General features: G+C 42.1%; 1 protein-coding gene across 1 annotated transcript in view; it reads right to left on the bottom strand.

The window, feature by feature from the left end:
- Window positions 1–27,803, bottom strand: part of LOC148013426 (uncharacterized) — a 60,269-nt gene that overhangs the window by 22,918 nt on the left and 9,548 nt on the right. Inside the window, exons 3-8 of the mRNA XM_087668133.1 lie at window positions 25,091–25,354; window positions 24,474–24,776; window positions 7,318–7,422; window positions 6,149–6,248; window positions 5,670–5,992; window positions 5,384–5,569 (exon numbers count right to left, since the gene is read on the bottom strand). Of these exons, the coding sequence (XP_087524259.1) occupies window positions 5,384–5,569; window positions 5,670–5,992; window positions 6,149–6,248; window positions 7,318–7,422; window positions 24,474–24,776; window positions 25,091–25,354 (1,281 nt within the window). The remainder of the gene's footprint in view (window positions 1–5,383; window positions 5,570–5,669; window positions 5,993–6,148; window positions 6,249–7,317; window positions 7,423–24,473; window positions 24,777–25,090; window positions 25,355–27,803) is intronic.

Here is a 27,803-nt window from a genome sequence, read left to right as displayed (position 1 = left end):
GTACTTCCATAAATAAAACTATTTTTTGTTTGATTGACCTTTTAAAGGTCATTGGCTCTATAAACAATAAATAGGTTATAAATTCATTTGATAATGATTTTAATCATAATTTTATTTCTTTTCGCTTGGTGCAAAGACTGCAATGTATTGGCTAACCAAATTTATCATGTTTCATACGCAAAGGACCCTATGATTGATCACAAGGATCAAGTGGCAGCGGACTTGGATCTTTCAATCAAACAATATCATCAGATTATGCACCTATGTTATCAGTCCAATATTGATGGCCACAAGGCGAGATGGGCAAAGCTTATAAAAGAGTGTGACTTCAAAATTCACTATAGGAAGGGCACAAGTAATATGGTTGTCGATGCTCTTAGTGGAATTTCTGAAGTCAATGTCTTATCCTTCTCTGAAATTTTTATTGATTTCTACCTTTCTCTCAAAGGGCATTGCCAAAATGATCTTCACTTTGATAAGATTTGGCAACTAGTTCAAGAGAGACCTAGTAGCCCGAGGAGCTTTGGCGGTCTGGATGGCCAAGCTGGCTATTGAGAGAAAGATGGTGGAAAAGTATCCCATTCATAATGGAATACTTTTTAAACAAGGCAAAGTACATGTGTCCAATGCTCTGAATATCCACAAGAAAACTTTATATGAGTGTTGCAATGCGCCAAGCACTGGACACCTTGGTATACTCTGGACTTTGACCTTGCTCACTCGTGATTTTTATTGGCTGTATATCAAGACTATGGTTGAAACTTATATGCACCTGTGCCCGCAATGTTAGCTTAATAAAGCTGAACAACACAAACAGGCGGAAATGTTGCATCCTTTATGAAATTTAGATATAAAGTGGAATAGCATTTCTATGGATTTTGTAGTAGGATTTCTTGGTATGAATTGAGGTCATGATGCAACGACCAATTGGCAAAAATGATTGGATTCATTCCTACAAAGAGGATCATGAAAAACCATGAGTTGGCTGGTCTCTTTGTCGAATATCTTTATAGATTTTATGATTTGCCCGATAAAATAGTGAGTGACCAGACCCTAGGTTCATTGGTCATTTCTAACAAATGGTTTTTCAAAAACTTGAAACTCAATTGTCCATGTCATCCTCCGAACATCCTGAAACCGATGAGCAAACCAAACGCATGAATCAAACCATGGAGGATATGTTGCATGCATATGTTTCCCATAGGCAATCTGATTGGAAGCATTATCTTCCTCAGATTGAGTTTTCTTATAATAGTGTTGAGCATTTGGCTATTGGCTATAACCCGTTTATGCTTATGTAAAGTTATGAGCCGAAACCCTAGATTGCCACAAAGCTCAGGGGGGTGAAAATGCACTCTATAGTCATCCTTTCTACACAATATGTAAGACATATTGACCATTGCCAGGGAAAGCATTAAAACAACCCAAGATTGTGCCACATTATATGCTACCCAACATTGTACTCCTAGAGAGCTCCAGGAAGGTATGTGGGTTTACCTTAAAGTCATCCTTTCTACACAATATGCAAGAGATATTGACGATTGCTAGGGAAACATTAAAATAGCCCAAGATCGTGCCACATTATATGCTAACCAACATTGTACTCCTAGAGAGTGCCGAGAAGGCATGTGGATTTACCTTAAAGTCACACAAGATCGTGCCATCTTTTATGCTAACCAACATTGTACTCCTAGAGACTCCAAGAAGGTATGTGGATTCACCTTAAAGTCCCAAAGGACTCCCATTCAATGACTACTCATAAGTGCTACAAATTATCTTCCCGGTATTGTGGTCCTTTTCAAATTATTAAAAAGATTAGTTTGTTGTCCTATGAGCTCAATTTACCTTTGGAAATTCAAGTTCATCCTGAGTTCCACATGGGTCATTTGAAAGAATAACAAGGACATTGAGAAATTCCCGTGGTTTGAGGATACTCCTCGTTATGTTCCACTCAAACTTGAATTGGTCCTTGACTTTAGCACTAAATGATCCTCTCGAGCCATTTATCCTGAGTATTGGGTCAAATGGAAAAACTGCCCGAATGTGGAGGCTACTTGAGAGTTAGTACGTTCAATTAAGAGTCGTTTTTCTCACTTCATCCTTGAGGATATTGCTAAGAACAACAATTATTCATAAAGGGAAAAGTCTCATGTCCCTTGACATCTAGATGGGTGCTAGTACCATTGGTCACAATGGTCATGAAGTGACTTATTGCAAATGCACTAAGGGCACTTCGAGGTTAAGGCAACTGAGCCTTATTTATAGAACCTAAGAATCTATTACCACATTCATTGTGCGATCACCACTCTTGGACTCTCAACTTGTTAGCCGACGCATCCGTACATCAAGATGGTGTGGGTTGATCGTACGGGACACCAACCCCCGGGATATGGTCGTGACCTAGAGTGCTGCTAGTTCCAAGGCTCGAGCATAAGCCCGTTTAGCTCTACGGCTAGGGTTGAGTCTAAATCCAGTCCCTCTTATTGTGAGTTTGGCTTGTGTGGTGTCTCATGTGCAAGGTGGATCCTAGGGGAACATTTCAATCAAGCCAGGGTACTTTCCCTAAACAAGTTCCCACAAGCCATGGAAATTCAAGACGTGCCTGGCACGCATTAAATTAGACCAAGTCGTAAAGTTCGACATGTTAAAATGAGTCTTATCTGTAAACGCACGCTTAGTTGATGCAAATGGATGGATGACTTGATGATGATGGGGATAGCTGAGTGGCATAGGATAGAAAGAGGGTTAACTACATACTACATGAGTCATCGAAGTGTTTGTCCTAGGGATATATCCGAAAGGGGGTGACTAACTTGTGGATGGTCCACGTATCGAAAAGATATAAGAAGACTCACTAGGTACTCTCATGTTGGAAAACCACGTGGCCACCTAGGAGATGGGAGAATAGGATGGGACGTAAGATGCATGGGTGGGATACACGTACATATATAGGTCTCCATGAATGGTTGGGTTTGCGAATCAATTCCCACCACCAGTGCAACTTCACCACTTGGATGTGCAAAAGTGAAGGACCTAAAGGAATAGAATGTACCTACATTTGAAGATCCCCCAGTTGTAATGTGCGGTTGTACAAGTGGAATGGTGAGTGTGGATGTGGAAAATGGTATAAATGTAGATGCAGGTGCAGCAGAAGAGAAGGATAGGATGGGTAGGATTTCAAATTGTGGATAGGTATTGTCATGTTGGAAAACCATATAGCCATCTAGAATATGAAAGAATAGGGTGGGACGTAAGATGCATGGGTGGGATACCCATACATATATAGGTCTCCATGGATGTTGGCGAACCAATTTCCACCACCAGTGCACCTCCCCCACCTAGATGTGCAAAAGCAAAGGAACTAAAGAAATAGAATGTACCTACATTTGAAGATCCCCTAATTGTAACGTGCAGTTGTACATGTGGAATGGTGAATGTTGATGTGGAAAATAATATAAATGTAATGCAGGTGCAATAGAAGAGATGGATAGGATGGGTAGGATTTCAAATTGTGGTGAAGATGTAGAGGAAGTGAATACATTGAATCAATTTTGAGAATTTTATGGTCGAAATTGAAATGTAGATAATGATGGAAATCAAGATGAGACACCAATATGAGACTATCAAATGCAAAACTCAAAGAAAGAAAGCCAGAAGAAGAAGCACCTAATTGTTTCTTATATCCACCTCTATGTGTGAACATATAGAAATCGGACCTCTTTAGGACTTACTCCATAGTGAACAAATTAAAATCTATGTTTCTCGTAACATGTTCCACGATCTTCAATATATGTAGAAGCAAAAGAAAAAGGGTCTGAAGTAGAAACTTATTTACCTCGCACTCAAGTGGATATATTAGGTTGGAAAACATACTCCAGAACTCTTTCTCCAAGAGTTCTTCAAAGAGTACTTAGCTCTCATACCATGTAAAGCAATACTTGAACATAAGAAACAAATACAATTATATAACAAAACATAGATTGACAAAAGAACTGAGTAGGATGCAGAAAATGCAGGCAGTAAACCACCTGGCAGCATCAAATGCAATGTACAACAGCTCCTCTGACAAATGGCAATGGCTGGAAACAGCCACTAGCAAGCTGCAGACTGTTTCCAAGCAGTAAATGCAAGGCTTGGAGAGCTGGGGACTGATCACCAGCTGATGGAGAAGGGCTGGATGCATACGCTAGCTGGTCGACAGCAAACTCGAACTGAGATATCAGCTGGGAGGGGTGTGGATAGCAAAGAACAGGTGCCAACAATTTGCAAAACAAGCATGGGCTGAGTGGTGGGCAGCCTATCTATTTATAGATGAGTATATCCTCCAAAATTAAGAGTTTGCCACGTGGGACACTCTCTAGGAAAGTGGTCATTTAATCAAACTTCTCGTAATAAGCATGTTTTGGGGCTGTAATAAAGAGGTAATCAGTATGTAATGCATTTTTCACTGAATACTCTATCCCAAAGGGCAAGCTCTATGTCCTATGCAAAACAAATCAGTGGGAACACATCGATCAAGGGTATGCAGGGTGGCTGCACTAGAGTCTGCTATTAGTGGTGGGGACCAGCTGCAATGTGCAAGTCCGGCTCACTTCATGTGTCTCTCACATTGAGCCTTCCCAAGTGTCTAATTCTCACCTTTGTAGTGCTGGTTCCAATCCCTGAGGTGAATGTTGTGTGAGAGAGGGGGAGGTGAAAGCAGCTTGAGAGAGAAACCAAATGAAGGCTGCAGGGGCAGAGGCAAAGACTGAGGATGCTTCCGTGTTTGGATAGAAGGGAGCACTTGACTGAAAGAAGTATAGTACACTGGAGAGAGGGCAGTGGTGCAAAGGTGTATGGACTGCTAGAGGTGTGGTGCAGGTGCAAAGGATAAAGGGGGTACATGCTAAACAAGAACACCCTCATCAAAGACATTACAAAAATAGTATAGGCAGGGCTAGGAGATGGAAGAGGAAGGGGCAATACCACCAACAAATTGTCAAAAACGACTATCAGACCCTGCTGAATCCACTCTAAACCAATAGGTGAAAAAGCTCTGGGACCCCTTCTAGAAACCTTTGGGAGAAGCACTGTAACTTCAAGTAGCAAACCCGAATTCTTGCTGAAACATACAAGTTTCAGACTGTTTTCTGAGCAGCTCCTTTAGAGCCAAAAGATTGTATTGGTCATGAGTTTGTTCAGAAAAGTAGACAGTGTCCAACTATTAGCTAAAATAACATTGTAAGTGTTTTTGACCTTGAATCCTGATCATGTGTTGTAGCAACTCAGTAAATAATGAACTAGTCAAACAAAGGGAACATCTTTTACAGCTCACTATGCACGTTTGCATAAACAAGGATAACACCTCAAAAATTGTGCAGTTCAATCAATGGTCTTTCATTACCATCATATCTTTGAAAAGGAGAAAGGCTTCATTTACTTTCCCATCTTTGCAAAAAGTCTCAATCATGATGCTCCATAGAGCAGAGGAAGGCATAATATTTGCTTCTCTCATTTCCAGAAAAAGGTTGAGCGATTGATCCAATTTTCCTGATTCTGCAAGTCCCTGAATAAGCGGGGCATAGCTATTCTGTAAAGAACAGAAACCAAAATGTCAAAGCCCATGGAACTCCAGTTCCATAAAATTCCTGCTGCGAACTACCAGAAAGACATGAAATGATAAAACATACCAAATTTGGACGTAATTTTTTGACCTTCAATCCAGCAAGTGTGTGAAGAGCAAGGTCAAATGAGTGCTCTTTACAGAAATAGCATATAAGAATGTTGAATGTGGCACGATCTCTAGTGATAGAATGTGCATCCATTGTTTCTAGAACTTCCACAACAGCATCTCTCATGCCAAGCTCACAAAATGATTTCAGTAAAGTATTGTATACATTTGGATCTGTTACTGGTGGCTCTGCATTCTCTAATTCCCTCCTTAGAGATTCAACCTTATCTATTCTCCCCATCCTTGCATAAGCTGAGATGAGACAGGAGAATGCATAGCTGCCTGCAAACATGTGATATAATTAATGAAAATGAGCCAACTTCTTGAAGTTAACCATCCTCAGGTGAGACCAAAGACAACCTGCAATCTAGTCATTCAGTTGACAAATTACTTAACCAAACAAAACTTGTTTGTTGTAGGAAAAAAATAAAACAGTACCTGGCTTGAAGCCCTTTTCTTTCATCTCCCGAAAGAGTAAGTCTGCCTCTTGCATTTTCTTGGCTTTGCAGTAGAGATCCAAAAGAAGACAGTATGAAATCTACAGTCTTCAAATTTTCATTAGTGAATAATTAAACATGACCTAAGTGAATGAAATACCTAACACAGTTTATATCAATTTTCATTAGTGAATAATTAAACATGACCTAGGTGAATGAAATACCTAATACAGTTGATATCAATTTCATTTTGTAGCTTATAAATCAAATTGAAACTAAATATTAAACATTTCAGAAACCAAGAGCAGAAGCCTCTTTTATTTGCAGATGTTGCTGGATTTGACACCCAAAATTACTAGATCCATGCACGCAGGTTATCCAAAGGTTGAGGCAAATCCTAAACTCAGTATGAATCGGCATCAAAAGAAATTGACCCATCTAAATAAGCTTCTGGATAAAAGTAGTAGTATAACCTAGCTATTCACCACTTTTCTCAGGTTCATTATCATCCAGAAAAAGGTAAGCCTATTTTCAAACAGCTGGGTTTCATCTCCAAGTATCCTGCATATTTTGCTACATTCAAATGATTGAAGCACCTTGCTAGTAAAAGGTAAAGCATAGTTTGAAATGGCTGGATTCAATCTCTAGGTATCCTGCATGATCTGTGTAATTTAAAGGATTGAAGCATATTGCTAGTACAAGACAGATGCTAATCATATTAGATTTAAGAACATCTTTGAAGGTTAAAATATTGCTGTTGGAAAATAAGGAGCACACAAGAACTGGAGAGAAATAAAAGGCATGCTTGTACATGTTGGCACTATGAAGTGATTTGCAGCAGCTGATAGTGAAGATTGTGAGCAAAGGTGCTTTACATTATGATTATCCTCTGCCAAATCTATAGGGTGCCCCTAATGGATTTGATCATGTTGAAACCCTTGGTGCAAAACCAACATCGTATCCACAGCACGCTAAGACCAAATTGCATTATAATTGCCAGTGAGGAAAACCTTTCTCCTAGTTGCATTGAGAGATAAAGGACTTGTAAAAGGAACAACTCATAACAAGACCAATTTGTTGAACTGCAAAATATCAAATCATCTCACATAGATTGAGTGTCTTTTACTTCTCAAATACAATGGCCAGTAGGATTGTTTCAGTCAAACTGACCTCTCCTTGTGATAATCCAAGTGATGGTATCTGATCAAACAACTGCCTTGCTTTCTCCACCTTCCCAGCATTTGAGTATGCCTTTAACATACAATTGATAACAATCTGCATCGAAAGAAACACTCTAATTCAGTTTCTTTGCTCAATGTTGCTATGTGATAACACCTCTTTGTCCTCTGAGGGACGCAACTGTAGCAGAAAAAAGTATGATGTATTAGTCGTGCAAAACCTTACTGCGCATGTCTGGATAGAAAAGGTTTGAATCCATGAATTTATGCATCGTTTAAATACACCTGCAACAACCATGTTAATGCATATGTATTCACATAGTGTTAATTCGGTGCAGTATGTTAAGCTAATAGGTTTGATGTATCTAACATTGAGACATTTGTGATGTACAATGGTAACATGAACTATCACCGTTTTTCTCCCTCATGCAGTGTCTGAGTTTTAAACATCACTGAAGGCATGAGACCCCTCAATCCTCAAGGAAGCCCATGAAGCCAAGTCAAAATTCCTAACGGCTTGGCATATGCTCTCTCAAGAACGGGCTGGATATGATGGAATAAGGAAGCAACCAGAAAGGACAGGCTGTTGTGGATGGCAAAAGAGCGGTAAACAGGAGTCACTGATGTTGCTACAGCAGTAGGTGGAGAGACCAGTAGCCATGGGTATGGAGTGACCAGCAGGAGGGGAGGGAGATGGCCTGCAATCTAGTGATTGAAAGTGGGCAGCACCTTTTGGAGAACAAGTTAGGGCTAGGGTTAGGGTTAAGAAGGGTATGCTCAAAAGTTGGATGGCACCAAGTATGCATTATTGAAGGTGAAGGCCACATTCATTCATTCTCCACACTTATAAGATGTGTACTTTCGTCTCCCAGCCTATACCCTATTTGGCATCTACCCTTGATGATGGAGATTCACAGGATCAAGCTGATCTATGGGGGACTGTCTAGAGCCTTAACATTCTTCTTCCTAAATTAACCATCCTTAATAACCACCACAAGGTTCACACTCACTCGTCAGCTCACATTCAAGGTGCAGCTTTCATAAATGTCCAGCTTTCATAAATGTCAACCCTTCAATCTCCTCCATGAGGTCCCACTTATCTAATCAACTCACATGTGTTAGCAGATTAGTCAGCTCATGAGTGAGTTTGTGCATGTGTATTTGTGGGCTAGGCAAAGGGCTTATTTTAGGCATTTTTCTAGTGCTTATTTTTGTGGTTTCTGGCGTTATTTTATAGCTGACCATCTTTTTATGATAATTTAATTGCTGGCTGACCTGACGCATTTTAGGCATTATTTTATGCCTATTTATTTGGGCTCCCTCCTCCTCAGTGATTCATCCACTTGCAATCTTCTAGAGCAGGTTCCATTGGAGACAGGAAGCCACTACCACTGCCAACACAACCACCAATGACTCAGTGTTGTATGCGACTATCTTATGTCCGGTATATGGATTCCATTTCCCGAGCATATCTCTAAGTTCTCTTTTTGCAATGTTCCTCTGTTCTTGTGTTTTCTCTTCTTTCTCTTGCGTTGTGCAGTCTATTACATTAGTCTTCTACACTTCCATCATTGCACGCGCTTCTGACAACATGGAGACACATTTTTGGCATATGTCAAACCCGGAGTCTTATTGCATGAGGGATAAAATCCACAAGGCAGAGAAAATTCAATCTGAGTTGGCATTCAATGGATGAGTGGTCGATTCCAAGGATTTGTGGTCACACTCCTTACCAATCTTCCCTCCCCCAAGTATGGCGGCCTTTATATCAAGTTGCTTTCATCATATGCAGGTGAAGACTTTGACATGAGAGGACACTATTCCTTTAGTGCTTGAGCAAGAGGCTTGGATGGTGGATTGGAGGCAATCACGAAGGCCTTCATTGCAAATTCTAGTGGGGGAGGGAAGCACAAAGAGAAGGGCAAGAAAGAAAAGAGGGGCAAGGGCAATAAAAACAAGGATGGATCTTCAAACAGGTCCTCATTTCAAGAGGAGCAACCATAGGGAGGATCAATGTGTTAGCCTACATTTTGTCAATCTGTCATATCCTGATTGTGAGCTCCATCAGAGTCTAATGGAGACATAGGAGCTCTTAACTGTTTCAGTCAATTTTGATTGTGTGCATTTCTTGTTCCATGAGCTTCAAGTGTGTTCACAGTATTAGAGGACAGTTTCCAGCCTCTCAATTTCTTTTTTAGTGCCTTGAGGACTTGTTCACACTGGTCAAGTGGTGATTTCCTGTTGCAGGCTGCAATCAGCATTTTCCATGGCTCCCAACATTGTTTTAGTCCCAGATTGCAGCTTGGCTAGCATTTTTGTCTCCTGTTTGACCAGCTCGGCCAGTTTTGGGCAGTTTCTATTATTTATAATCAGGCGATTTTGGTGCCTAGTATTCATTCACAGGTTTTCTGCTGCAGATTGCTTCTGCAGACTCCAACTTCAGCCTCTCCTCCATCTCCGACACTGACATTGTTCATCAGCTTAATCCGGTGCCCTCATTAAGGAGTTGGGCTGCATGCAGAGACTGATCAGTCCATCATTGTATTCAGCTTCCCATTCAGATTCAAATGCAGAGTTATCGCTTCATTCTCATCTCTCTTTGCAGAATCTCTCTTCCCTTCTCTCTCCTTGTTCATGCTTCTCTTCCATTGGGCACTCTCAAATAGTATCATCGCCAAAGTGAGGACTTCGAGACTTTACAAAGAGAAGACCACACTTAGTTGCTGATTGGAGCAAATTTGTCATGAAGAACGTGACCTTACTGCTTTGTGTGGTCTTGCAAAGTGGAGCGCATTCTCAACACCTTTGATCTATGGTCTTTTGTTACTAACCCTATTCCTCAATTGGTGGAGGATCCCACCATTGGTTCTACGATGGACCACACTGCCTTATGGGATCGGCTCAACTCTCAAGCCCAATGTTTTCTTTTCATTAGCTTACAAGATTCTATCTTTGTCCATGTATGTAGACTTCTAATAGACGTGGAAGTATGGACGAAGTTGTCGTCTCTCTACCATCAAAAGACCTTTGCCCACCATTTTACCCTAGAGAAGAAACTCAAAATGCTCTCTATTGATGATACTCCTTCTACAAAGGATCACATCAATAAGTTGGAGAATATGCAAGATGAGCTTGCATCCCTTGGTTGAACTATCTCATCCTAGGACATCACAATGATTCTCCTTACCTGGTTGCCATCTCTGAACTACAATGTTTTCTACACTAGCTTGCTTATCTCCATGGTTTGTGAGACATTTCTTTGGAAGAGCTAGCTCCACTTGGCTTGGAGCACAATGAGAGACTCAAGGAGATATGAACCAATGGATCTGACTCCACAAAGGCCTTTACCATAGGTACAAGAGGAGGGAACAAGAAGGCTAATAACAAAAAGCAAGATGATAAGAAGGATGAGAAAAACGATTAAAAGAAGTCCAACTCAAAAGTGGCCCCATTGTGGGAAAGGCACTTAGCTGGATGAGAAATGTTGGCAAGTGTATCCCCATTTGAAGCCAAAGGAAGGTTCCAAGGATTCAAAGACAGCCCCTACTACTACAAACTCCGCCTTCATTCATCTGTTTGAGGTCAAAGATGCAACACTTGCTTCTGTCACAAGTGGGTGCAACAATGGAAATGTAGAAGACTGCTCTAATAAATTGCACAACACAAGAGAAAAGAGAAAACAAAAGAGCACGGCAAAGGGAGAACTCAAAGATATGCTCAAGAAATGAAATCCATATACCAAACACAAGACAATCACATATAGTAGTGAGTCACTGACTGCATCTGGCACCGGCTCCCTCTCTCCAACACGACCTACATTGGAATTTCCAAGTGATGAATTGAATATCCATGGAGGAGAGCTTGAACATATAGCACAAAAATATGAAATAAAAATGATCAAATTGGCTAGCATTTGGGACCACGATAAATGTAGTCGGCCAACAAATAATGGCCCAAATCACCATGATAATGACAATTAAAAATGCTTAAAATAAAGAGTAATGCCTAGCCCTCTACTGCACATGCCCAAACTCACTCATGAGCTGATTAGGCTGCTGACACCCTCTCAAATCATAGGTGATCTAATACAATATAATGATACAATGATAATGACTCATCATAGTCCATACAACAAAGACCACCACAATAGGACCATGGATACCCAAGCAATGGGTGATCAAGCCACCACAAGGGTGCCTCAAAGAGAACATAATGTCGATGTCAATCATACCAAAAACTGAAAATAGATTTAAAAAAACATAGCAGCTTTCTATATATGTCAACAATGCCTCGCACTAGCAAACATGACCATCCTATTAAAAATGCCTCTGAGCATACCTGGCCATAGATTCCCTAACGTCGGCCAAACTGCCAAAGTGTCTCCCCATGTGAGCTCGAACTAGGATCCAATCCCGCTCTCTATCAAGTAACAACCCATCATGAACCTAGATGTCAATCGCAACCCCAAGACTTCAAAACTGGGCAGACTTTTAGTCAATGCATCAGAAAAGTCCTTCTCTGGAACTTGTGTACCTCTATCCCTATATAGATGAGGTGTTGAGCTAAAATATGCATTACTTGCTGATTAGCCTCTTAAACAGTCCCAAAACACACTAAAAAATGCTCTTTTTAGAGTAAAACCATAAAACGGAGAGAGGTTCGAGAGAGTTCAGTGGAAACCCTAAAACAAGGAGCGGTTCGAGAGACTTCACTGAAAACCCTAATTTATGGGGCGCCCTTCCACATCTATAAATAGACAGGCTGCCCCCATTCAACCTCATTCCGTCTGTGCAGGTTTCTCACTCCACGTGCAGATTTCAGCCATCAGCCTCCTACCACGTGGCTGCCCCACCCTCGAAACTGTTGCCACCCCATCCGTGTTTGTTCCTGATGTTGGCGCCTTCATCCATGCTGACGTCAACTGCTGGTGACATCATCATCTACTGCGATCTGATCATCCAGTCATCGCTAGCCACATCAGACACTGTTTCAACCTGCTGTTTAATATTTATAGCAGAATGTGTGCAGTTTCTAGCCTCCAATCGGCGGTACACTGCTGCGTTTACCAAATTCCATGCGTTTACCAATTTCCAGCATCTAGACTGTTGCGTTTTGGTGACCAGCCTGCTGCCATTCACTATTCGACACTTCTACACTCCGACAAGTGGTCACAAACTTAGGATCCATCTCCGGTGGACATCACACTCCGACATTGCTCTGCCATTGAGCACATTGTAAACTCTTCCACTCATTTACAACATTCATTCACTTCAGAGTTGTGTTCTCTCTCTCCCTTCTTCTGTTTGTGTTTTAGTTTCTGTGTTTGAGTTTTGAGTTTTGCATTTAGGGTTTGACTTTTGAGTTTTGCGTTTAGGATTTGAGTTTTTCCCTCTGTGTCTGTGTCTGTCTCTTTGTGTTTGTGTCGTGGTCGTACACTCTATGTGTCCTCAGTGCAAACCCTAGCAGTTTCCTTCACGTTGTATCAGAGCCGGTGCTCTTGTAAAGAGCATCCTACGGATATTGTGGAGAGCTAGTCTTTGTGCAAGGCACACAATACAACTCATAACTGAATCAGAATATCCCAAACACCTTCTTGTCCAGTTCCTATGATGTCTTAGCTAGTCTTTGTGCAAGGCACACAATACAACTCATAACCGAATCAGAATGTCCCAAACACCTTCTTCTCTAGTTCCTATGATGTCTTATCAGACTTCTCCATCATTGGAGGCCCTAAGACGGCATTATGGACTCAGTGAGGAGGACGACACTCCACCTTCACCAAATTTCACTGACATGACAAAGGAGGACTTTGAGGGGTACTATCACAATAAGTACGGTGATTTTTACACCCCTTCTACCAGTTTTGCTACCACATTCAGACTGGTTGGTGAGGCTAGCTACCTCACCAATCATAAAGGACATATGGCATTCAGAACGTCTGGCGATCCATCTTCATCATCTCAGCCAGATGCAATGTCAAGTTTGTACAATTCTTTTGTGTTGCATAAATCAAAACCCTCACCTGTTTCTTCTTTTGAGATATAGGATCCAGATGGCTTTGCGTATGTGAACTTCAATAGAGGGGGCTCGTGAAGCAGATGAAATTCAGGTACATCTACAGCTTCTGTTTCATTTCAGTATATCTCACACACTTCTCACGTCCCTGCCATCCCACCCTCTTCTATATCACACCTTAATCACCTCTCATTGTCTTTCCAAAACCTTGAATTACACTCCACATCTGCATCACACACCCTAGGGGTTGGATCTTCCATCTCCGCTCCTAGCACCTTTTCCTTCTCCACCCCATTCTCTACCTCTTTGCAACATGGTACTTCCTTAGCGGGAATGCCACCCTTTAACACAGTGCGTCTGACCTTTCAACAAATAAGCACACCGATAACTCGTGGGTCGACTGTGATGGGCATCCCCCTCACTATCCCCAGCTTCACATCTCACATGACCACTCATATGCAGAGGTTTCCATCCTCAGCTTATGGTGTGTCTTCACACTCTCCTTGGGTTACACCTACAACGAGATTCCCATCTTCTGCTTCCTGTGTCCCCATCCTGCCTCCTTGGGTTCCTCATGTGGCTACCATGCCCATGCCTAGTCAGCCCATCCCTACCTATGGATCCACCTTGCACACTACACGCATACCTGGTGGGCACTTAGGGCCCATTCCCAAGTGTACTCCAATCCCCCCTCCTACCCACACTACACTTTTTCACACTATCCATCTCCGAGCACTACCACTCCTGTTGCAATGGCCAAGAATACCTTCACGGATAAGACACGTTTTAACGGGTCAAATTTCACCATTTGGTCTAATTTCATGCAACAAGTGCTTGTGTCTCAGGGTCTTTGGAACCTCGTCATTAATCTAGAGCCTATGCTGGACCCTCGACTACCTCACCTTGATTACATCCGTCAATGGAGAGCCCGCAATGCCATAGCCAATGTTGAGCTGATGCAGGGATTGCTTCCTGACTTTCACTCTCAGTTGCAACACTTCACGCTCGCGTCAGAGCGTTGGAGTCACCTTCTTGACCGCTATGTGGCTCGTGATCGTACTCGGCGCATCAATCTCGACTTTGAGCTTCAAGAGTTCTCTATTAAGGAAGGGGATGATCTGAAAGTCAAGTTGGCTGGTTATAGGCGGTTACTTGCCGAGTTCACCACTACTGGCTCTCCAAAGTCAGATGACGATCAGGTTACATTTTTCTTGAATAAGTTGCCCGAAGAATACTTCAATTTCATTCAACACATCATCTCCCAACCTCGATTTCCAACCTTCTATGAGTTTAAGTATCAATTCTTGCGTTACGCAAGGCTACATGATCGAGTGGACAAGAAATCCTCATCACAGCCTTATTCAGAGCCGAGGGGATTGGTTGCCTCTTCTTCGGGAGGCAAAACCACCAGTGGCAAGAACTCGCAAGATGCGAAGGCAAGCCAATCGAAGGGTGGCTCCTCTTCCTCAGATGCGAAGGCAAGCCAATCAAAGGGTGACTCCTCTTCCTCAAATGGAACCAAAGAATCTAGACCTATCTGGTAGCAACTCCCTAAGAAAAACCGGTTTTGCATACACTGCTAGAGAGCAGGCCCTGTGGATGAGGAGTGTCGCTCCAAGGCCCAAGGTCTTCCACCTAAAAAGCCTCAACAGACCACTGCAATTGCATAGTCCAGTGGAACTGCACATTCCACTCCTGCTTCTTCTGCTCCTTCAACACCTGTCGTTGCTACTGGACATGTGGCTCAAGTACAGCCTCAGCAGCCCATCTCTTTCACTATCCCTGAGAGACTAGCTGATTGGTCATCAAGTTCTGATCCCATTACACCTCATGCATCTATCTCGCCTTCCTCCCCACCTTGTGAGGCGTTCCCTTGGCAAAGCCCTGCTACTAGACGTACGCGATGGTAGCCACGTTCTTAGACAAGCATGTCTCTAGGTCATTTCGGCTACTCTAGGTCGGTCTAGCATTCATTTTTCGCACTCTTAGAGTCGGGTCCATAGGATTCATTGTCATTAGCTTTTTCCTTCTTTTGTCTTCAACTGCATTTACTCACACATACACATTCCTTGCATTTATTTTGAGTTAGATTTTCTTTTTGTTCTATTTTGCTTTGAAGCATCTCACCACTAACCTCTGTGTTTGCAAATTCTCATCTCTTTTACAGGGTTTTGTCTTTCAGTGTAGGGCTAACTTGCAGATTGCTTTGGTGCTGCCTGGGCTAGAGACATGGGGATGCACACCATTCCTTTCATGGTTTCATCATCCTAGGAGGGCTTGCTCTTCTTCCAGCGTGGTGGTTTCCCCTCCCAAGGCGGATCGTGCAGCATCTCTCTCGATGCTATCATGGCGGTGACTTCTACCTTGCTCTTCTAGCGGGGTGCTTCATCCACTTTCTCTTCTTTTATTCCTTATGGTTCTAGACACCATACAAAGACCGACATCAAGCTCCTCTTTCTTCTTCAGCATCTACCTCCAGGTTGAGAGGGGGTTCCTACCCTTCTTGGTATTCTACAAGCTTCAACACTTTGTCTTCGACATCGGCTTTTCCCCCCCTATTGTACCTTATCCTTTGCATCGGATGATTTCATCATCTTTGTACTAGGGCGTTTGGGCAAGTGAACAATTTTCCCATGAGGGACACTGTCCAGGTGGCACCTGCTGCATGAGCATTCTTCAACATGTAGCATACTTTGCATCTCATTGTGCAGAGCACCACTTGAGTGGATCCTAAGCTGTTTCCACCAGCGGCAATTGTTACCACACCACCATCCTCCATCACATGGATATCTCATCACCTATTTTTCCTCATCATCAACACCCTGAGTGGATGGGTTAGCTTGTTCTATTTTGTGATGTGTTGGGTGTACCCTCCCTACTCCCGTCTTTTGGGTCACTTTTACTCAATCTGCCGCATCCCATAAAATTTACCTCACTTGTTCCAAAAAAAAAAAAAGAGTTGCATGTATTTCTATCTGCCTTCGTAGAGCTTGGTAGGCCACTAGGCAACCGACGTACACCCTTAGTCCGATGCCCTATCCTCTCTGGGGTGACTACTTGGATTCTCTTGGTAAGACAACCATCGCCTCTGTAGTCTTGGTAGGCCACTGGGTAGCCGACATGCACCCTTTGTCTGATGCCCTGGCTGCTTTGGGATGGGACGCCTTGGGGTCAATAAACATCACAGTGATTGGTCTAACCTTTCAGCTCACTTTTGGGCCTCAGAGGGGGTGTTGAGCTAAAATATGCATTACGTGCTTATTAGCCTCTTAAACAGCCTCAAAACACACTAAAAAATGCTCTTTTAGAGTAAAACCCTAAAACGGGGAGCGGTTCGAGAGAGTTCAGTGAAAACCCTAAAACAAGGAGCGGTTCGAGAGAGTTCAGTGGAAACCCTAATTTTTGGGGCGCCCTTCCATATCTATAAATAGACAGGCTACCCCCATTTAGCCTCGTTCCGTTTGTGCAGGTTTCTCACTCCACGTGCAGATTTCAGCCATCAGCCTCTTCCCACGTGGCTGTCCAGCCCGCGAGACTGCTGCCACTCCATCCGTGTTTGCTCCTACTACTAGCTCCTTCATTCATGCTGACGTCAGTTGCTGGCGACATCATCATCTGCTGCAATCTGATCATCCAATCATCGCCAACCACATCAGACACTATTTCAGCCTGCTGTTTACAGCAAACTGTGTGCAGTGTCCAGCCTCCAATCAGCGGTACATTGCTGCGTTTACCAGTTTCCAGCCTCCAGACCGCTGCGTTTTGGTGACCAGCCTGCTGCCATTCACTATTCAGAACTCCTACACTCCAACTGGTGGTCACAAAGTTGGGATCCGTCCCCGGTGGATGTCACACTCCGACATTGCTCTGCCCTTGAGCACATTGTACACTCTTACATTCATTTACAGCATTCATTCACTTCAGAGTTGTGTTCTCTCTCTCCCTTCTTCTGTTTGGATTTGAGTTTTTAGTATTGCATTTAGGGTTTGAGTTATGAGTTTTGCATTTAGGGTTTGAGTTTTGCCCTCTGTGTCTGTCTCTTTGTGTTTTTGTCGTGGTCGTACACTCTGTGTGTCCTCAGTGCAAACCCTAGCAGTTTTCCTCACATGAGGCACACCTACCCACCTCACCACCCTCTCTCACACTCCCTCACTAGCATTGGAGAGTCATGAGGAATGACCGCATCACCTATACTAGAAAGCAATAGGAGGGGCTACCAAGCCCTTCCCCTTCTTAGCAAAAAATGATCCCTTGCGCATATTTGCCTTCGCCTCAACCGAAGGATCTGAGTCAAAGTTGGAGGAGAATGTCTTAGCAAAAAAGTCCATATCCTGCTGTTGCTTTTTCTTCTTCTTCTTTCTCAAAGCAGCTAACTCCTTACAATCCTTGCGCAATGTCCCTTCTTACCACAGTGATAACACGGGTCCTTCAAATTTTTCCTGTCACCCCTTTTTGAAGTTACAAATGCCTTATTGGAGCCACCGTACTCAGATGGAAGCCTTCCTTGTAACCACAAAGATCCCTCATGCTCAAGCAACATTAAGGACATACGGGTAAAGCTGATTGGCCTCGATGATGTCTAGGCCCACAAAACATTGGCTGCTCCGTCAAACTCCAAAGGGAGCTTGTAGAGCACAATCCCCAGAAGATGAGCCTCTAGAAGCATGAACTACATGTGCCAAAGATGATCCTATACCTATGTAACACAAAGTAAGAATGACTGGATAGTATCCTTGTCCATAAAGGGTAACTACACACATGGTCCAGGGAGCCTCATATAGTATATGAAGCTTCTCCCATATTACTAAATCTGTCTTGCTAGAGGTGAACGCCACTAGAACCTATTTAGAGATATATCGAAGAAAAGCAAAATACGCATGGGCATCATCAGAATTCCATGTAAGCATAGCTTTCTCATGGTTGTCCTAGTCCCAACCATTTGGAAGAAGAGTGGAAGGCTAACGACACTCAATAGCTCCAAAAATCACATACCACAATCGCTTTTGCACCAACCATGCTTTCATGACAGCATTCCCTCCAGAGTCCACATCAAGTAAGCGGGGCCTTGAAGTTTATCATCAATAGAACAATAGGAAGGAGCCATCTGGAGAGGGTAGGAAGAGAAGATAAAGAATAGAGAGAGAGTACAACCAATCACTTCAACATAGACTACACTATCAAGAGTTCACATGCAGTGTCAAGAGGAGCTGATCACAAAATGTTTGCAAAATATGGGAGAGTCAGAGTGACCACGGCCAACAAACATTGGCAAAGGCTGGAAATATTGTCAGCTTGCCAACGGGAGCACGAAATGCTGAAAATGCAAATGCAAATGACAAAAACGTGTGTATTAGGGGCATTAAATGCAATCCCCTTCTAGATGCCACGTGGTATAGGTGCCTTGTTGGCTCAATGATTTGGCTTATATATGTTGGCCTAGACAATTCTTTTGTGGTGGCATTGCTACCTTCTTTTATGAAGACTCCTACTAAGGCGTGATGGAGGGCCACTTTGTGCATACTATGCTATTTAGAGGGGACCAAATCCTATGAGATTATGTTTAGAGAGAGGGCCACTCTTACTGGATGAGTGACTCAAACTGGGTAAGGGATGTGGAGTCTAGACACTCCACTACAAGGTTTGCTTTCTCCCTTGGATTGAGAGCTATCTCATAGAGTAGTAGGAAGCAGCCCACCATGACATTATCTTCTACTCATGCAAAGTACTGAACTCTTTGTTCTACCACACAAGAGGTGATTTGGCTCTGTCGGTGGTTGGTGGAGATTGGCTTTCCATAGGCAGGACTCACTCAGTTGCACGTGGATAACCAGAGTACCCTTGTTCTGACAAAGAATCTTGTGTTTCATGGTCGCACCAAGCACATTGAGGTTCAATACCATTTTGATCAAGAGGGGCTTGTGGATTCCGAGTTAGGTGGCATACTCTCCAACAGAGAACAATGCAGTGAACCTCTTTACAAATCCTTTGTCTCACGCTTCTATGCTTCATCATATGAGGTATTTGGGTCTTCAAACACTCCTAGGATTTGAGAGGGGCTGTTAGTCTACATTTTGTCAATCTCTCATCTCCTAGTTGTGAGCTCTATTAGATTCTAACGAAGACATAGGAGCTTTCATTGTTTCAGTCCCATTCTATTTGTGTCTATTTCCTTTTTAGTGGAGGACTTGGTCACAATGATCACATAACAATTTATTGTTGCACACTGTAATCAGCATTTTCCTGGTCGGCAGCATTATGTTATTCCCAGATTGCGAGTCGGCCAGCATTTTTACCTCCTGTTTGACCAAGTCAGCTAGTTTTGATAGTTTCCACTATTTATAGCAAGGCAATTTCAGTGGCAGCATCCATTCACATGTTTTCAGCTGTAGATCACTTCAGCACACTCTGGGTTCAGCCTCTCCTCCATCTCTAGTGTTGCCGTTGTTCATCAGCTTGATCCATTGCCCTCACTAATGTCTTGGGCTGCATGCAGGGATTTATTAGTCCATCATTACATTCACCTTTCTATTCAGATTCAATGCAGAGTTATCACTTCATTATTATCTTTTCTCTTTGCAGTCTTTCTCTTCTGTTCTCTCTCCTTGTTCATGTTTCTCTTCCATTGAACACACACACGATGTTGGGCCCTATTGACGGAAGCATCCCCATCTATGTCCTTCAAGGATGAGAAGGCATTCCATTCAGTTGCTAAGGGTTCTTCATCCATGGCGCAAGCCATAAAGTGCATGTTTGCTACTATTTGTAATGCAAGGACGATGGTTCTAGCATCTTTATATCCAAGCCCTAGTAGGCAATATTGGAGCCACTAGTCTTTTGACCTTGCACACAGAGTGGTTGTAACATGTCTAAGACCAAGGATGATCCATCAGTATTAGTGATTTTATTGAACCAGCAAGGCCACAAGTCAATTTCTTAGGTCTTCTATGTTCCAGATTTGGGTTTAATCTTTTGACTCCCCATGTTATTTACAAAAGGGGGGATTTTGATGACTTGCATGGGATGCCCAAGATGGCCACTAGTACTATGAGGCCTCATGATTAGCTAGCAGTACACATATGCTAGAGGAGTTACCAAATTTTGGAACAAGCCTTCTATCATGTGAGGACATGTATTTTTGAAATCTAACTTAATATCTGTATTAATTTTTAATTACATGGTTAAGTAAATGTTGCACATGTGAGGTGTAACTAGGGTTAGAGTAAATTTATGAGTCCAAGACCCAAGGAAATCACAGGATGTCATAGGCAAAAGTTGTTATAAGTTATGCTGCACATGTACTTGGTGGTATCTAGTGCCAATTGTTGGCCTAGGTCATTCATTTGTCCATAACTGTCGGTTGGTGACACTAGAGAAGTGGCATTTAATGGTACCTAACACCAATCTGATGGTGGTCAAAGATGGCACACAAATACTCCGGAATGGAAGTTGCCTAGCCAATTTAAGTATTGACCAGTTAGATTATTTTCTCGGACACTAAAATAACTATTAGATTAATTTTCAGTATTTAAAGACTGAAAATTAATATTTAATTATGGATCATGCTAGAAAATCCATTTAGGAAGGCTGCTACTTATCGAAAATGCCCATGCAAGTCTGAAAAACGTCTTTAGAGGCTAGAGAGAGGCATTTTAGTGCATTCAATCTACAAGAGAAAGAGAATAGATGCTACAAGTCTAATCTGCAGCCATTGGAGGACCTTCTAAGGCAACCATAGGCAGGAGGAGACCAATCAACAACAGGAGACAACATATATAGGCTGTTGAGATAGGACAACAGCAGTAAATGATTGATTTTCTATAGTTCTTCACGAAGAAACTCTGAATTTTCTCTCTTCTCAGCATTCTCTCTCATCTCCCGACCTTTCTACAACCTTGCTTCAAAGATTACAACGTTGAGATCACCAAAGGCTAAGAAATTTCATATTTCTCTACTATAAGCCCTAATCTACAGCATAAATTAGGGTTTAGTAGTAGCTTTGCGAAGCATGTCAGAAATTGGAAGCTCCAAGACTTGGATTCAACAAGGCTAAAGCTGTTTTCAGTCAAATTCAAGTGGAGGGACTAGAAAATTAATGAAATTTGGGGCATTTTTCATCTCCATCAAAGCAAGTGAAGACCAATTGACTGCCGAAATCAAGGAGCAAATCAGACTGAAGACTTGCCAGTCATTTTGGACAGCAAGGGGAGTTGGAATACTGAAAGGGATTGGGAAAATCCCATTGTACATTAACTTCTTCAATTAAGTTAAAGAAATATTGAAAGGGGCACTAATTTTGGGGCCAAAAGGGTGTCCATTGTCTAAGATTGTAAGTTAGTTTACATTTCTAATTTTTGTAATAAATGTTGCTGCTGTAACTAGGTTGTAATCAAGAAATTACCACCCATCCATGGAAGGAAGGATGGTTTCACCTTCCAGCACCTTGTCTCGATTACATGCAATTCAAGCAACATAGAGATCCTTTCACACAAAAGTCCCTCTCCTAGCCACTATTGCTCTTCATCTTGTCCACATGGATTTGTGCAACCCCATATACACTCCTATGTTGGGCATGGTTGTCTTATTTCATGATGATTGTTCATGACTTCTATAGTTATGTATTGACTTTCTTTCTAAAGGTCAAGCTAGAGGTGTTTTAGAACATTTGTGATTCGAAGAGCATGGTAGAGCGGCAATCTATTCATAGAGTTCAATCTATCGAACAAATTAGGGTGGAATGCTAGTGTTAACACACCATCAAAGAATGGTGCAATAGAGCGATACAAGACAATGTTGGAGATGGCCCATTCAATACTTGAGCATTTTGGGCTACCCCATTCCCTTTGGACTAAGACTTTCATTGAGGTCTTGGACACTATGGCACACATCCACAGCTACTTCCCTACATTCACTATTGCATGTACAAAAATCAATTTTATTTTGCATGCTAACATTGGCAAGTGTAGAGATATCCATAGCATGAAACACTTCACCACCCCCAAATAACCTAGATGTATATATGGAAAAAGAATTATCCATTGTCCATAGGAGGCATGGTATACCTTATGTCCTTGCAGAGGAACAACTACTGAGAGGTCCCTATACATTCTATATCATTGGTGGTGGTGCACCCAATCAATACCTTCGACTGAGATGAATGTACACGAGCATCAAGTGGTTGTATAGACTAAGACTGTGCCCTTTTCACCTTCACATCTAGAGTAGCCTACATAAGTTCCACGAATCAAGGTTGTTGAATCAATAGTTGCAAGTGTTAACAACACTTGCCAATTGTGCCGTACTCATTGCATTAGATCCCCATTCATCTTAAACCTGAGGGGTCACATGTGAATGAGTTGCACGCTCACTATCACACTTGTCATTCACAGTCCTGACATTTTTGAGCATTTAGTGACTCAAAATCACCCATCAATTGCCTCTTTAGACAAGATTCTCGTTCCTCACTCGGATCACAACTGTTGTGAGACAATATCACCGATTTTTCCTTCGTATTTACTATGTGCAATAAGTAAAAGCCTTGCTGTAATCATATTGCAGTGAGCCAAAAATGTCTGTTTACTCTACAAGATGACCACAAGCTCACCTCATTAAAGAAGATGGTGATGTGCTAATAATGGAACCACAAAACCAGCCTTGGATAATTTGCAAACACAAATTACACCATTAATAGTAAATTCAGTGAATAAAAGACTCACAAAGGGAAGCTAGAATGCTCCAACTCAGCACAAAGACCCATTGGCCCCAAAGCCTGGCACCCCTTTCCATATCTGTTTAATTTCATGGAGAATCAACCTTTACAGGGTATAATTGAGCCCAATCAATGCTGGCCTTGGTTCCAAGCTTGAAATTTGCAAGTGCTCTAGTTCCAATTAAATCCCAGGCACTCGCAATTGACCAAAGTAGTAGGTCAGCCAGTGAACCCTAAAAACTCAGTCATGAACTGGAAGCAAATTGGTTTCAAATGAGAAAGGACAGATGTTCCACTCTCTGCCCAATGTCGCCTCCTTGGTTCAGCCTTGCAATCCTCTCACAATTCAAGGCATTTCATGCCACAAAACTGTCAAATTTTCAATTTCTTCGTGACAAAAGTATCCAGAAAATGCTGCAATGCTGAAATCCTGAAGCAAATGGTAGATCTCTGCCCTAGATGGGAGAAATTTCCAATTGGAGGAGAAAGAGAAGAAAACCAGAAGAAGAGAAGGCTGGTTTCAGTGTATCAAAACTGCCATGCTGATTCCCAAAGCATAGGGAAGAAGATGAGCTACTGCCCTTATCCATGCACAAGCTTGCGCTGTTCTCTCCACAAATCAGCAGCAAATCTCCACCAAAGCCAAGCAAAACAGGTCCTGGCTGTTCCTTCTACTAGGTCATACTTTATAAGCTTCCTTCACCTCCTCCATTTGATCTCCTTAGCCTACTTAAGTTTCCACACTCACAGCTAACACAAACCGCCCAGGAGACTGCCCAACTCGTAGACTCAGAAGATTGCTCAGTCCTGGTTAGGCAAGCCTAAACGCTAGAGTGTGGGAATATAATATGCATTATAAACTAAAGAATTTAGGTTTGCATCTGGAAACAAATGTTGTAATTATGCTTAAGGATGAATATCATTCATATCTGGGAAAAAACAAGTAGCTCATATCCCAAGTATATGTTGCAACTTCTTAAGCTTCTACTTAATTGACTCTCTATATCCTTGTTGAATAGAGTGTTGATGCTTATAACACAAGCCAGCTCTTTAGGATATCATAACGCAATCATTCCATACATGTTATATTGTCACATGATAACCACCATAATTAGACTGCTCCAGAGTCCTGTGAGGAGTAATTCTTCAATTTAAAACTGGCAACTGCTCAACCATATTGTACACACATTGCACCTTTTGAAGATGAATTAGGCTAAGAAAAACAATTAGCTCACCACTTTTTTCGAACCATAAGACACACATGGTCTATAAAAATAATTAGTACCACAGAGAAATGTTACTGTGATTTGACTGAGAGCTGAGAAAAAACAGAAGGACAATCACTCATTACCGAAAAAGGAAAACAAAAGGACAATCAATCAGGCTTACACAAGGATCTAACACAGTTCAATCATATATAAACACACCTGATTCACTGGCAGTCCTGCTTCCTTCATTTCTTCAAAAATTTTCTCTGCTTCCTCCCACTTTCTTGTTCTACCATAACAGTTCAATAAGCTGCAGTAGTGGAAAATGGTAGGCTCGATTTTGTTCATCTTCATCTCTTCAAATACAGCTTGTGCTTCATTGTCATGCCCAGATTTTGCACACACGTGAAGAAGAGATGCATATATAAAGGAATCAGGCTTAAGACCCATATCAGACATTTCTGCGATAAGTCTCTTTGCTTTGGGATATCCATTTTGTTGCTTTGCACATCCTGAAATCAACTGTTTTCACAGATGGTCAATAGACGTGTCAGACTCTTCTTACACATGTTCATCATTTATGCAGAAAAAATTACTGTAGACATGGATAGTCAACTCAAATGCAATGCCCAACCACAGTTACCACAGCTTCAAGAGCTCTATGCTTAACTTCCAGCAACTCAAATCTGAAGATCAACTGCAGCTCCAGAGTACAAAACTACTTGTGCATTACTGCAGCTAGCTAAATAAAAAAGGGGGAGAACAGCATGCAATGGCAGCAATACCTAAGTTTATGATGCACAAAATAGCAATTTAGAAAATGTTGAGAATCTTACAGTGTTGAAGATAATACTATCTGGAATAAAACCTTGCACTTTGATCTCATCAAACAAAGAAAAAGCCTTCTCAATGCACCCTGCTTGTACAAGTATTCTTAGAAGTGCCCTACAAACAAACTTGTCAAGCCTTATTGCTGAATCTGGAATCCCTTTGTAAGCTCGTAAAGCTTTCCAATGGAGCTCTGCCTCTCCCAGCATCATGATAAAACTTACCACAATACTCGACCTAAGCTTTTTGTTGACCTTCATCCAGTCAAAAACCTGTATAGGTTAAAATTAGTTAGTCAATCAATATACCTGTATAGGTTAAAATTAGTTAGTCAATCAATATACTCTCTCTCTATAGTAATTATATTAATTACCTAACATAATCTCAAAAGTACAACATGATAAGAGTACAAAGACACAACATGACCAAAAGTACAAAGGGTCTATATGACTAATAGAGGAGCTGAAGAAACTGCAGTGTGCCAAAAAAGCCAATCCTGTCAAGGGAGAATATCTGCCAGCTCATCATGTCGAGCTGCCAATGAAAGAGGCCTCTCAAGCAGACTATATAACTCTGCACTCCTGAAGAAGAATCGAAAACGAATGCATTCCACACAGTCCATATCTGCCAACAAAGGAATCGATGACAAGAAGTTTCCACAGATGTCATACAAAAGAAACAGCATCCCTTTGAAATATTTTTATTTGGAGAGTGCAGAGACCAGAGAAAGAGCACCGATTGTTGACATTTGCCAAATGAAGACCTTGTATTTGAATGGCATTTTGTTGAGCCAGCCTATCATCACCACAGATTTCCACCAAGCTTTACCTTTATGGAAACTCCAAGTGTTGCTGGCCTTTTGGGAAAGGCAACCCTTGTCTTGCATAAGCAAGTGGTATATCTAATTCACTGAAACATGGCCCAAACGCAGCTGAACATCAATCATCCACAAGGGGTACCTTCGTGCAAAGGGGAAAAGGCTGCATGGCATGTAAGAGGTGTTGTGCTAAGAAATGCACTTAGTCACTTAGCCAGCCCCAAAACATGCTTATTTTAGGCTTATTTTAGCCAAAACCCTAAAATGGGAAGTGGATCGAGAGAGTTAAGTGGGAGAGGATCTAGAACCCTAATTTTCTATAAATTGGCAGCCAGCCCTGCACTCTTCCCTCAATCTCGTTTTGCAAATTTCAGGTGTTTCAGCTTGCTGCCCACACCCCGTTCACGGGAACATCTCAGCCGAAGCTGTCCATTGCTATCTCCATCAGTTGGCGCCTGATTTCCAGCCCTCTTCATGCAGTTTGGAACTGATTTCAGTCAGGCGACTACTGTTCCTGTGTAGACCTGCTACCGTACAGCCTGCCACGTCATCACAGTCCTGCTGCCTGCGTTTTTAGTATTTCTCTTAACAAGAGGTGTTGTGGAGGCTGTGCATGAGCTGAGCTGAGAGTGAAGGGAGTTGAGAGCAGTAGAGTGTGAAGAGTGAGAGAGTGAGCACGACACTTGATGTTTGGTACAAAGACTTGTGTACCACATTTTAGGTTTTGAATATATATAAAGTACAAAGTGTAAAGGTGCGATCACACCCGAACACGGTAAAAGGTATGGTGAGTCTTTATTCCCAACAACCTTCCACCTAAAGGCAACGTGCCTGAAGGCAAAGGAAAGAATCAGCTAAGTGTATGTATGCACAAAGCTGAAAGACACATATACTATCCAACCCCCATCATCTGGTGACAATGAGCAAACTGCTCGGTTGGAAGACCTTTCGTGAGAAGGTCTACAGGATTATCATTTGTATGTACCTTGACAAGCTCAATGCCTTTGCTGTCAAGTACATCCCTGATAAAGTGATACTGCACCTGTTATGTGCTTTGTCTTTGCATGAAAGAGAGGATTCCGTGCTAGCATGATAGTTGAAACCAGCCTTTCTTCTCGGAATGGGTGGTCATAACCTGATTTAAGAGTTAATTACAGCAATAAATAAATGCACATAAAATGAAACACACTTGACCATAACATTCTTGGACAGTAGACACCCTCTTGGCCCCAAAATTGGCGCCTCTAGCAGTATTTCTTTAGCTTTCATTCAATTGGAAGGAGTACAACTCGAGATTCTTCAATCTCTTCCTGCTAACCAATTGCTCTTGCTGTCATAAATGACCAACAAGCCTTTTGGGTCATTTGCCCCTTAATTCACCAGGACTTCTCCTCCAATTTGACCCTTGGCTGGCCAAATGCTGCCCAAATCAATTCGGGATGGGCTGGCTCGTGAAATCCCTTGATAATCTTCAATTATCAGCTGCTGATTTCAGTCCCTTGAGCCTTCAATCTCTGGCACGGATCCCAAGGTGGCTGCTAAACCCTAATTTCTGCTAAATTAGGGTTTACCGCAGAAATTACAAATCAGCCCACCAAAAATGGCTGAGATCTCCTCCGAATGGCTAAGAATTGCTGAGAATGGCTGAGCATAGACTGAAGGAGATGAGAGAATGCTGTAGAGAGAGAAAATTCTGAGATTTGTCATGAAGAACTGATCAAAATCAGCTGTTGCCCTGCTGTACCAACCCCAAACTGATGCATCAACAACAATAGGAGCATCAGAGACTGTGATCTTCAGGAGAAAGTGCATCAGCAGCAATTGCTAGCTTCCCAAGGTCAAGAATATGCAATTTCCATCACCAAAATGGTCTCCAATGACTGGGAAATGGCCCCAAAAGCTGG

This window comes from Lygodium microphyllum, chromosome 26 (assembly GCF_053477565.2).
Source record: "Lygodium microphyllum isolate KBCC chromosome 26, Lygodium_microphyllum_v1.1.10, whole genome shotgun sequence".
In the NCBI taxonomy this organism is placed as follows: Eukaryota; Viridiplantae; Streptophyta; class Polypodiopsida; order Schizaeales; family Lygodiaceae; genus Lygodium; species Lygodium microphyllum.
This window is presented reverse-complemented; position numbering and strand designations above follow the sequence as displayed.